Source organism: Oncorhynchus masou, chromosome 26, assembly GCF_036934945.1.
Source record: "Oncorhynchus masou masou isolate Uvic2021 chromosome 26, UVic_Omas_1.1, whole genome shotgun sequence".
NCBI lineage: Eukaryota > Metazoa > Chordata > Actinopteri > Salmoniformes > Salmonidae > Oncorhynchus > Oncorhynchus masou.
The window spans coordinates 8,418,413-8,431,016 of NC_088237.1; the positions used below are offsets into that span (position 1 = coordinate 8,418,413).

General features: G+C 43.6%; 1 protein-coding gene across 1 annotated transcript in view; it reads right to left on the bottom strand.

Annotated features, from left to right (window-relative positions):
• The window catches only part of LOC135514717 (proton myo-inositol cotransporter-like), a 73,309-nt gene that overhangs the window by 5,412 nt on the left and 55,293 nt on the right, over positions 1-12,604 (bottom strand). The window contains exons 5-6 of the mRNA XM_064938260.1: positions 4,278-4,441; positions 3,887-4,007 (exon numbers count right to left, since the gene is read on the bottom strand). Coding sequence (XP_064794332.1) covers positions 3,887-4,007; positions 4,278-4,441 — 285 coding nt within the window. The remainder of the gene's footprint in view (positions 1-3,886; positions 4,008-4,277; positions 4,442-12,604) is intronic.

Here is a 12,604-nt window from a genome sequence, read left to right on the forward strand (position 1 = left end):
AGGCCAGTTGATAGCAAGTTCTCATTTACAACTGCTACCTGGCCAAGATAAAGCAAAGTATTGCGACAAAAACAACAACACAGAATTACACATGGGATAAACAAACGTACAGTCAATAACACAATACAAACATTTGTAAACAGTTTGTGCAAATGAAGTAAGGAGGTAAGGCAATAAATAGGCCATAGTGGCGAAGTAATTACAATTTAGCAATTAAACACTGGAGTGATAGATGTGCAGATGAGGATGTACAAGTAGAAATACTGGTGTGCAAAAGAGCAGAAAAACAAAAACAAATATGGGATGAGGTAGGTAGTTGGTTGGATGGTGTCACGCCCTGGTCAAAGTATTTTGTGTTTGTCTTCATTTATTTGGTCAGGCCAGGGTGTGGCATGGGTTTTTGTATGTGGTGTGTTTGTATTAGGATTGTAGCTTAGTGGGGTGTTCTAGTTAAGTATATGGCTGTCTGAAGTGGTTCTCAATCAGAGGCAGGTGTTTATCTTTGTCTCTGATTGGGAACCATATTTAGGCAGCCATATTCTTTGAGTGTTTCGTGGGTGATTGCCCTTAGTGTCCTGATGTCCTTGTTCTGTGTTTATTTACACCAGTATAGGCTGTTTCGGTTTTCGTTACGTTCTTTGTTTTGTAGTGTTTGTAATTGATTCATGTTTTACGTTTGTTTATTAAACATGGATCGCAATCTACACGCCGCATTTTGGTCCGACTCTCCTTCCCACCTAGAAAGCCGTAGCAGATGGGCTATTTACAGATGGGCTGTGTACAGTTGCAGCGATTGGTAAACTACTCTGACAGCTGATGCTTAAAGTTAGTGAGGGAGATATAAGTCTCCAACTTCAGTGATAATTTGCAATTTGTTCCATTTATTGGCAGCAGAGAACTGGAAGGAAAGGTGGCCAAATAGGTGTTGGCTTTGGGGATGACCAGTGAAATATACCTGCTGGTATACGCGTGCTACGGGTGGGTGTTGCTATGGTGACCAGTGAGCTGAGATAAGGTGGAGCTTTACCGAGCAAAACTTATAGATGACCTGGAGCCAGTGGGTTTGGCAACGAATATGTAGCGAGGACCAGCCAACGAGAGCATACAGGTCGCAGTGATGGGTAATATATGGGGCTTTGGTGACAAAACAGATGGCACTATGATAGACTGCATCTAATTTGCTGAGTAGAGTGTTGGAGGCTATTTTCTAAATGACATCGCCGAAGTCAAGGATCGGTAGGATAGTCAGTTTTACGGGGGTATGTTTGGCAACAGGAGTGAAGGAGGCTTTGTTGCGAAATAGGAAGCCGATTCTAGATTTTATTTTGGATTGGAGATGCTTAATATGAGTCTGGAAGGAGAGTTTACAGTCTAGCCAGACACCTAGGTATTTATAATTGTCCACATATTCTAAGTCAAAGCCGCCCAGAGTAGTGTTGCTTGTCAGGTGGGTGGGTGTGGGCATCGATCGGTTGAAGAGCATGCATTTCGTTTTACTAGCATTTAAGAGCACACATGTGGTGTGCCAAGCTTGTAGCATCAGGTGTGCCAAGCTTGTAGCATCATACCCAAGAAGACTCAATGCTGTAATCTCTGCCAAAGGTGCTTCAACAAAGTACTGAGTAAAGGGTCTCAATACGTATGTAAATGTGATATTTTTTAATAAATAAGCAAAACATTTGAAAACCCCTGTTTTTGCTTATCAGTGTGAGGTATTGTGTGTAGATTGATGAGGGAAAAAACAATTTAAACAATTTAGAATAAGGACATAATGTAACAAAATGTGGAAAAAGTCAAAGGGTCTGAATACTTTCTGAAGACACTGTAAATATTTTGTCTTGCACACACACAGTCCATTCACAGTTGGCTCAAGGCTTAGAAATGATTCTTTAACTTGTGTCCTCCCCTTCATCAACACTGATTGAAGTGTAACATCAATAAGGGATCGTAGCTTTCACCTGGATTCACCTGGTCAGTCTATGTCATGGACAGATCAGGTGTTCCTGTTTTGTACACTCAGTCTACATGCCGGTGAGTAAATTAGGACAGAGAGTGGCACGGACTTTCAGAAGGCAGACAGGGTCTCTTTCTATCTCTCGTTCACTCTATCTCTCTCCATCCTTTCCAAGAACAGAGACCCAACCCATGTTGCACTGTCGCTAATGGAATCTGTTGTTAAAGTTTAAATGAACCCTTGATAGAATAAAAAAAAAACGTTCAGAGCAGAGAGATTGGAATAACCTGCTAGGTAAGTGTTCAGAAGCATGTACAGCATGTACAATTAGATCGCATAATAACATTAATTTAGTCCTAGATGGAAGAACAGGAAAATGTATTAAGAAACAAACCCACACACCGTATTGGTCCTGTAAAATGTTAATTTGTATTTATTATGGATCCCCATTAGCTGCTGCAAAGGCAGCAGCTACTCTTCCAGGAGTCCAGTTATACATTATAAAAACATTACAAATCATTTATAAGAGATGCCACAACATATTAAGTGTGTGCCCTCAGGCCCCTACCCTACTACCACATATCTATAATGTGTGTGTATAGTGCGTATTTTATCATGTGTTTGTATGCATATGTCTATGTTTGTGTTGCTTCACAGTCCCCGTTGTTCCATAAGGTGTATTTTTAACCTGTTTTCTTATCTAATTTTACTGCTTGCATGAGTTACTTGATGTGGAATAGAGTTCCATGTAATACTGTGCGCCTCCCATAGTCTGTTCTAGAATTGGGGACAGTAACAAGACCTCTTGTGTGGTATGCATTGGTGCATTCAGCATGTTGATTAATACCTCTCACAAATACAAGTAGTGATGAAGTCAATCTCTCCTCCACTTTGAGCCAGGTGAGATTGGCATGTATATTATTAATGTTAGCTCTCTGTGTACATCCAAGGGCCAGCCATACTGAGCCAACCACTGACTGAACGGTAGTCCAGATGTGACAAAACAAGGGCCTGTAGGACCTGCATTGTCAATAATGCTGTTAAGAATGCAGAGCAGTGCTTTAATATAGACAGACTTCTCCCCATCCTAGCTAGATACTGTTGTATCAATATGTTATGTCCACAACTCGCTTAATTTAGATTTAGTTGAGGTTTAGGGTTTAGTGAATGATTTGTCCCAAATACGATGCTTTAAGTTTTTGAAATATTTAGGACTAACATATTCCTTGCCAGCCATTCAGTGTCGCTGTCATTTCAGTCGCTGTGGTAGCTGTTGTGTATAGTGTTGAGTTATCCGCATACATAGACACACTGGCTTTACTCAAAGCCAGTGGCATGTCATTAGTAAAGATTTTTTTAAAGAAAGGGGCCTAAACAGCTGCCCTGGGGAATTCCTGATTCTACCTGGATTTTGTTGGAGAGGCTCCCAATAAAGAACACCCTCATTAGGGACCATGTTTTAATTCATGGTGGCTCAGGTTCATATTGAGACATTTTTTTTAACTTCTGCACGTAACATTAAAGTGATGTACATATGTCAATGTTACCTTCAGAATATATATTTTTTTTTCTCCCCCTTTTTCTCCCCAATTTCGTCATATCCAATAACGATCTTGTCTCCTCACTGCAACTCCCCAACCCCCCCCCCGGCAAAACCCTCCCTTAACCCGGATGACGCTGGGCCAATTGTGCACCACCCTATGGGACTCCGTCACAGCCGGTTGTGTTACAGGCTGGGATCAACCTCAGGTCTGTAGTGACACCTCAAGCACTGTGATGCAGTGCCTTAGACCCCTGCGCCACTCGGGTCCCCCATAACATGAAATGTAATTATATTCAGAATATTACGGAATACACAGTATTGTGTTGGACAGTAGAATACAGTGCAGATAGAGTACAGTATAATACAGTAGTAGAGTAGGGAGTACTCACAGGTGTCTGTTGCAGGTGGAGTTGACCATTGAGGGGTCAGTGGGGTGGAGGGTGACAGGAGGGGTGTGTTGGGCAGACAGCAGAAACCCAATGGCCAGCAGAGACAGACTCAGACATGTTCCTAGGAGAAAACACATACAGTCTAACCAAACCGTGTACTGCTTTGCACAGAATATGGGTTACTACTACTGTCTGTTTAGTTACATGTATTACAATTTCATGTAATACTGTAATTTCACGTAGTCCATGTAATTCCGTTCAAATCTGTCTGTGGAACTAACTGTGAAACGTATACTGTGATCCAATATGTCATCAATTCACACACACTAAATGTGTCTCTGAATCATCAGAATCCATACATTTATCTTTACCCTGACACTCTGATCCTTACCGATGATGCTCCCCAGTGTGAGTTTCCTGCGGCCAACCCTCTCCACGAGCCACACCCCCAGAAGGGTGAACAGAAAGTTGGTGAAGGCTGTGACCCCGGCCAACCAGATGGCCAGCTTGTCATCCCGCACTCCCGACATCTGCAGGATGGTGGCGCCGTAGTACCTGTACATAGAGGAGAGGGTGTTTCATCAGTCAACAGAACCATAGAGAAAGAGAGCAAATTTGGCACAGAGATATAATGTAACTCTATGGTGGTGCTGCAGTACCTGCACACAGAGGACAGGATATGGTCATCATCAATCACCACATGGCTACCATATAAAGACACTAGCTGGACGACAATAGGGTGGTGGCCACTATCTGGCCATGCTGGAAAGAACAGCCAGGAAGTAATGTCCTTCTGGAATGGCCATCTACAGACTATTGAGGACAGGACAGGAAACCCAAACGTCATTACGATTGTCTGTTGTATTGCATTGGATTGTCCCTCTCATGCCAAGAAAGCTTGGGAGAGCGAGATATAAGTAGAAAACAGATTGAAAGAGACAGATCACCATGTGCTAATGATTCTCTCCGTAGAGAAGAGGTACTCTCCATTATGTTCTTGAGTTGAGTGGCCACCAATCAACCACCGGTAAAACAATCAACCCGAGATAGACACAATGAGCCAAGTCCCAATCCATCCACCCCATCCACTCTTGTATCTGCCTGTGTCCCAAATGGCACCCGAATCCCTAAATAGTGCACTACTTTTGACCAGGACCCATAGGGCTCTGGACAAAGGTAGTGCACTATGTAGGGAATAGGGTGCCATTTGCGACACATACACTCTGGTGTCACTGTCTAATTAAAGTGCCACCTTTCTGCCTGGATGCTGCTGAACTCTGCTTCACTTAGGAAAATTACACCTCATCAAGCTCGACAGACAGGGCCTCTAAACACTTTCTCCTTGACATGCTTAATTTCTAGGGGACCAGGTGATATAGACGGTGGAGGAAGATCCTAGTCCTGTACAACTTGTAGACATCCAGAGAGCTGCTCAAGGTAGAAGTTGCCACAGATCTTGATTCCCCTACAGTGGCTGAAAAAATATTGGACCGTATATCAGTGGTTAAGGGAAACTGCACCCCTCTCTGATCAACTCTCTCCCTGCTTCACAAGGCAGCACCCCAGCCTCTGTAGAAAAACACTTACTCTCCATCTCCGGCGCCGACAGAGATGGCCGCCTCGCTTCGCGTTCCTAGGAAACTATGCAGTTTTTTGTTTTTTTTACGTGTTATTTCTTACATTAGTACCCCAGGTCATCTTAGGTTTCATTACATACAGCCGAGAAGAACTACTGTATATAAGATCAGCGTCAACTCACCATCAGTACGACCAAGAATATGTTTTTCGCAACGCGGATCCTGTGTTCTGCATTACAAACAGGACAACGGAATGGATCGCATGCAGCGACCCAAAAAAACGACTCCGAAAAAGAGGGAAACGTGGCGGTCTTCTGGTCCGACTACGGAGACGGGCACATCGTGCCCCACTTCCTAGCATTCTTCTTGCCAATGTCCAGTCTCTTGACAACAAGGTTGATGAAATCCGAGCAAGGGTAGCATTCCAGAGGGACATCAGAGACTGTAACGTTCTGTGCTTCACGGAAACATGGCTCACTGGAGAGACGCTATCCGAAGCGGTGCAGCCAACGGGTTTCTCCACGCATCGTGCCGACAGAAACAAACACCTTTCTGGTAAGAAGAGGGGTGGGGTGTATGCCTTATGGCTAACGAGGCATGGTGCGATGAAAGAAACATACAGGAACTCAAATCCTTCTGTTCACCTGATTTAGAATTCCTCACAATCAAATGTAGACCGCATTATCTACCAAGAGAATTCTCTTCGATTATAATCACAGCCGTATATATCCCCCCAAGCAGACACATCGATGGCTCTGAAAGAACTTTATTTAACTCTTTGCAAACTGGAAACCATTTATCCGGAGGCTGCATTCATCGTTGTTGGGGATTTTAACAAGGCTAATCTGAAAACAAGACTCCTTAAATTTTTATCAGCATATCGATTGCGCAACCAGGGGCGGAAAAACCTTGGATCACTGTTACTCTAACTTCCGCGACGCATATAAGGCCCTGCCCCGCCCCCCTTTCGGAAAAGCTGACCACGACTCCATTTTGCTGATACCTGCCTACAGACAAAAGCTAAAAAAAGAAGCTCCCACGCTGAGGTCTGTCCAACGCTGGTCCGACCAAGCTGACTCCACACTCCAAGACTGCTTCCATCACGTGGACTGGGACATGTTTCGTATTGCGTCAAATAACAACATTGACGAATACGCTGATTCGTGTGCGAGTTCATTAGATGACGTTCCCATAGCAACGATTAAAACATTCCCTAACCAGAAACCTTGGATTGATGGCAGCATTCGCGTGAAACTGAAAGCACGAACCACTGCTTTCAATCAGGGCAAGGTGTCTGGTAACATGACTGAATACAAACAATGCAGCTATTCCCTCCGTAAGGCTATCAAACAAGCTAAGCGTCAGTACAGAGACAAACTAGAATCCCAATTCAACGGCTCAGACACAAGAGGCATGTGGCAGGGTCTACAGTCAATCACGGACTACAGGAAGAAATCCAGCCCAGTAACGAACCAGGATGTCTTGCCCCCAGGCAAACTAAATAACTTTTTTGCCCGCTTTGAGGACAATACAGTGCTACTGACACTGCCTGCAACGGAAAAATGCGGTCTCTCCTTCACTGCAGCCGAGGTGAGTAAAACATTTAAACGTGTTAACCCTCGCAAGGCTGCAGGCCCAGACGGCATCCCCAGCCGCGCCCTCAGAGCATGCGCAGACCAGCTGGCTGGTGTGTTTATGGACATATTCAATCAATCCCTATACCAGTCTGCTGTTCCCACATGCTTCAAGAGGGCCACCATTGTTCCTGTTCCCAAGAAAGCTAAGGTAACTGAGCTAAACGACTACCGCCCGTAGCACTCACTTCCGTCATCATGAAGTGCTTTGAGAGACTAGTCAAGGACCATATCACCTCCACCCTACCTGACACCCTAGACCCACTCCAATTTGCTTACCGCTCAAATAGGTCCACAGACGATGCAATCTCAACCACACTGCACACTGCCCTAACCCATCTGGACAAGAGGAATATCTATGTGAGAATGCTGTTCATCGACTACAGCTCGGCATTCAACACCATAGTACCCTCCAAGCTCGTCATCAAGCTCGAGACCCTGGGTCTCGACCCCGCCCTGTGCAACTGGGTACTGGACTTCCTGACGGGCCGCCCCCAGGTGGTGAGGGTAGGTAACAACATCTCCTCCCCGCTGATCCTCAACACTGGGGCCCCACAAGGGTGCGTTCTGAGCACTCTCCTGTACTCCCTGTTCACCCACGACTGCGTGGCCACGCACGCCTCCAACTCAATCATCAAGTTTGCGGACGACACAACAGTGGTAGGCTTGATTACCAACAACGACGAGACGGCCTACAGGGAGGAGTTGAGGGCCCTCGGAGTGTGGTGTCAGGAAAATAACCTCACACTCAACGTCAACAAAACTAAGGAGATGATTGTGGACTTCAGGAAACAGCAGAGGGAACACCCCCTATCCACATCGATGGAACAGTAGTGGAGAGAGTAGCAAGTTTTAAGTTCCTCGGCATACACATCACAGACAAACTGAATTGGTCCACTCACACAGACAGCATCGTGAAGAAGGCGCAGCAGCGCCTCTTCAACCTCAGGAGGCTGAAGAAATTCAGCTTGTCACCAAAAGCACTCACAAACTTCTACAGATGCACAATCGAGAGCATCCTGGCGGGCTGTATCACCGCCTGGTACGGCAACTGCTCCGCCCTCAACCGTAAGGCTCTCCAGAGGGTAGTGAGGTCTGCACAACGCATCACCGGGGGCAAACTACCTGCACTCCAGGACACCTACACCACCCGATGTTACAGGAAGGCCATAAAGATCATCAAGGACATCAACCACCCGAGCCACTGCCTGTTCACCCCGCTATCATCCAGAAGGCGAGGTCAGTACAGGTGCATCAAAGCTGGGACCGAGAGACTGAAAAACAGCTTCTATCTCAAGGCCATCAGACTGTTAAACAGCCACCACTAACATTGAGTGGCTGCTGCCAACACACTGACACTGACTCAACTCCAGCCACTTTAATAATGGGAATTGATGGGAAATTATGTAAATATATCACTAGCCACTTTAAACAATGCTACCTTATATAATGTTACTTACCCTACATTATTCATCTCATATGCATAGGTATATACTGTACTCTATATCATCGACTGCATCCTTATGTAATACATGTATCACTAGCCACTTTAACTATGCCACTTTGTTTACATACTCATCTCATATGTATATACTGTACTCGATACCATCTACTGTATCTTGACTATGCTGCTCTGTACCATCACTCATTCATATATCCTTATGTACATATTCTTTATCCCCTTACACTGTGTATAAGACAGTAGTTTAGGAATTGTTAGTTAGATTACTTGTTGGTTATTACTGCATTGTCGTAACTAGAAGCACAAGCATTTCGCTACACTCGCATTAACATCTGCTAACCATGTGTATGTGACAAATAAAATTTTATTTGATTTGAAATGAGAAAATACAGGCACTCGGAACGCAACGCAACGATTCTCACCAAAAAAAGACGAGAGAGAGCATTCATTCAAAAGTTTAAAAAAATAAAAGGCCGTCCCTCGCGTTCTCTCTCTCGCTCCCTCACTTTTTCACTCATTCTCTGCAGGGAGCCGTGAATTAGCATTTTGTTTTTCAATCTCTTGAGAAGCATCTGCACCCGTCGACTCTTTTTCAAAACAAAACACTCCTACCGACTGCCTATTTGCATATATCTTTCCTTTAGTCAAGTCAGCCAACATGTTTCTCAACTTAAGTCGAAGTTCAACACTTCAAAGTTAAAGTACAGGTGTAAAGGGGTCATGAGGACCACATACATGGTCAATAAATATACAAATCAAGCAAAGCCTTTGAAAAAAACTGAGCCTGGCAATAGCCACATGCGGCGATGTAACAACATGTTGGGCGGAAGGAAGGCAACAAAGCCGCCTGATTTCTGTCTCGCCTCGCAGAGGCTTTCAATCTCAGTATGCATCTGCCCACACACACACACACACACACACACGGAAACACAGTATGACTGATAAGGGGTTTGTAGTAGCAGCGGGTGTAAAATCTCTCCGCAGTAGAGGCTCTCTAAGCTCCATCTCAGGTTTGAATCAGATTGATTAAGAAGCAGCAAGGCCAGCCGGAAAGGAAGCACAGCTCACATTTAACCAGCCCAGCCAGATACCCTGTGCTCTGACAGAACATAGCATCACCACATCCACAACAAACATGATGTAACCAGCTACATAGAGCGCTGTAAACACTACATAAGTGTACTTTGAAGCACTTCCAGCACAGCATCCAAATACTGCCATAATACAGACTATTGGGTGGTAACCACATGGTGCTAGTTAAAAATCATAGTTTCAAACAGCCAAAGTGTGTGTATCTTTAGGCTCTGACTCCACTCCAGAAATGTGGAATAAAACAGATTTATTTCTGTGGGTGAGACCCCCTGCCAGGCCACTTGCAGAGGGAAGAATGAACCTTCCTCAGTCCCTGTTAACGATGAGGATGCAGGCTCATTCTTGGACTCTCGGGGAGCTCACAGTCCAATTATATAAATTACACTGCCGGCAAAAACATTCTACAGGTGATGAGATGGGCAAATGGCAATAATACTGTAGATTGTAGATAAGAGCCTGTGCTAATTGAAATGTCTGTGTTCAATTTGTTATTAAATGTAATACATTTTAGACCAGGGTAACTACTCTGAACTGGACACAGCTGGCAGTACAAGTTGTCATTTGTCATGTCTGGAAGGTCTCAGACACGCAATAAAGCTGTCGTATATAAAAACCATATTAAAATGATATGTATGACGACCGGAGCGGACGAGAAGTCTGAAGCTCTGTAGCCAAAACTATTATTCCAACACCACTAAGAAGCACTAGGACGGTATTCATGATCACAGTAAAATTCTACATGACTGTTGAATCAGGGTAATCTCTTCTTATGCACTCTGGTCAGGCTGTACCACAACCAGTCGTGATTGGGAGTCCCATAAGGCGGCGCACAATTGGCCCAGCGTCATCCGGGTTTGGCCGGTGTAGGCCGTCATTGTAATTAAGAATTTGTTCTTAACTGACTTGCCTAGTTAAATAAATGTTCAATTAATATGTTAGTAGTACCCAACTCGCTAATGATAATCAGGACTCAGGACTCAGGACGCTACTGTCCCTCTATCATGTCCTAATGGTCTCATACTCAGGGCTCTGTGTCCCTCTAAACACTCTGACATCAATGCGAATGAAATCTAAAAATCACATCAAACACTTATCATCAAAACAGTATGTGCTTTTAAAACTCACCTCACTGTGATGATCAATTTGAAGAAAGAAGTACAACAACAGGTTAATTCAAAACACCCATATGCATATTATAGCTTATGCATAGGCATAGGCCTATATATGAGTCCAAGCCCGAAAGAAAAGCTGAATGAAAATAATGATTGTGCCTTTATACAATTACATAGCCTACCGCATGGTACACATGGCAGAAAAACATTTTAAAAATACTGATTTAAGATATTGTTGGTACATAATTGGTCTAGCCTAATTAAACTAATTCAGAGTAGGCCTACAATTAGAGTGAATTTGTATTTTATTTTGAATAGCTTAGTAATTGGGCATTTTTGTATGTTTTGATAATTAATAGGCTGACACATGACCTTTAGCTACAGAATATCTCACCACCATGCTTCTCCATCTCCTCCCCTCTCTCCTTCATTCCTTTCTCCAGTGTGCAGAGAGGGGCTGTCAACAGTTTAATGAAATAGCACATTTCATTGTGAAAACATGTTTCTATCGATGTTCCCGAACAGATTTCGGTTTCCCAAATGAAGCACTGGGGAGGTGCAGGAATAAGGTTGGAAAGCCCATGGCATACAGAGTTTGGGCGGAATATCACCTGTCGTGCGGAAAAATAACCAGAGTAGCCTACGTGACATGAGTGAAACAAACCGGCCCTTATTCACTATTTGAGAGCATACGGATTCAATTTATTTTTTCTCTTGCCCCGATTCCTGCCCATTTGATAATGGGTCAATCTAAATTGAAAAACAAATTTGACATATTATTAAAGACAATATTAAATTGAGAATAGTCTGATGGGTGAAAATATGATCACTTGATGAGAGAACGGTATGTGTGGCCTGAGGCAAGGAACAGAGCACAAGCTTTTTCTGCGACTTTCTCAAATCCTCAACAGCCCGAAGTCCCATCATGCAGAGCCCATATATGTGTTGATTTCTAAGACATTCTAAGGTTTGTATCATTCACACCTAAAGTTGCCAAATAACTCTAAATCTAGAATATAGGACCTGTTTCAAATGATCACTTTTACGCTCAACATAGCCACTTCATATGCAGACTCTCGCTCTGGAATGGGAAAAATATCCTTTCTATTTTATTCAGCTAAGTTCAGTTATATTCTTCTTAGTATAAATCCTATAATATAAAATAATATCAAGGGACTTATGAGCATATCTTCTCTGATAAATGAACAAGCCTACAGCTTATGGCATGGCTCATAGCCAGATAACATACAGTAGGCCGACTCATATTCTGTTCTTCCGAAATACATTTTCTTCATATCATAATGTTTCTTTAGACGGACATTCCTAAAATAAATAATAGATGCACTGTGATGGTGTATATTCAATTGATTTACTATACTTTTTTAAATGTAAATGTTCCAACGGCAACATTAGCAGCTTGTTTGTGTGGAGGCCTTGAGATAAAAAAATTAATTGAACCTTTATTTAACTAGGCAAGTCAGTTAAGAACAAATTCTTATTTACAATGACGTCCTAACCCAGCCAAACACTAACCCGGACAACACTGGGCCAAATGTGCGCCGCCCTATGGGACTCCCAATCACAGCCGGTTGTGATACAGCCTGGAATCGAACTAGGGTCTGTAGTGACGCCTCTAGCACTGAAATGCAGTACCTTAGACAGCTGCACCACTCGGGAGCCCTGCTAAATGTGTTTACTTGTTTATGTTAATTAACAGTTAATTACCGTGAGAGCGTAGTCTTTTGCATGACAATAACTGGCGGACAAAATATCAAGACCAACACAGCCCTACAGTCAGACTTCATGCAGATCTTCGTGTGCCAGTAAAAGCCCACCCTTAT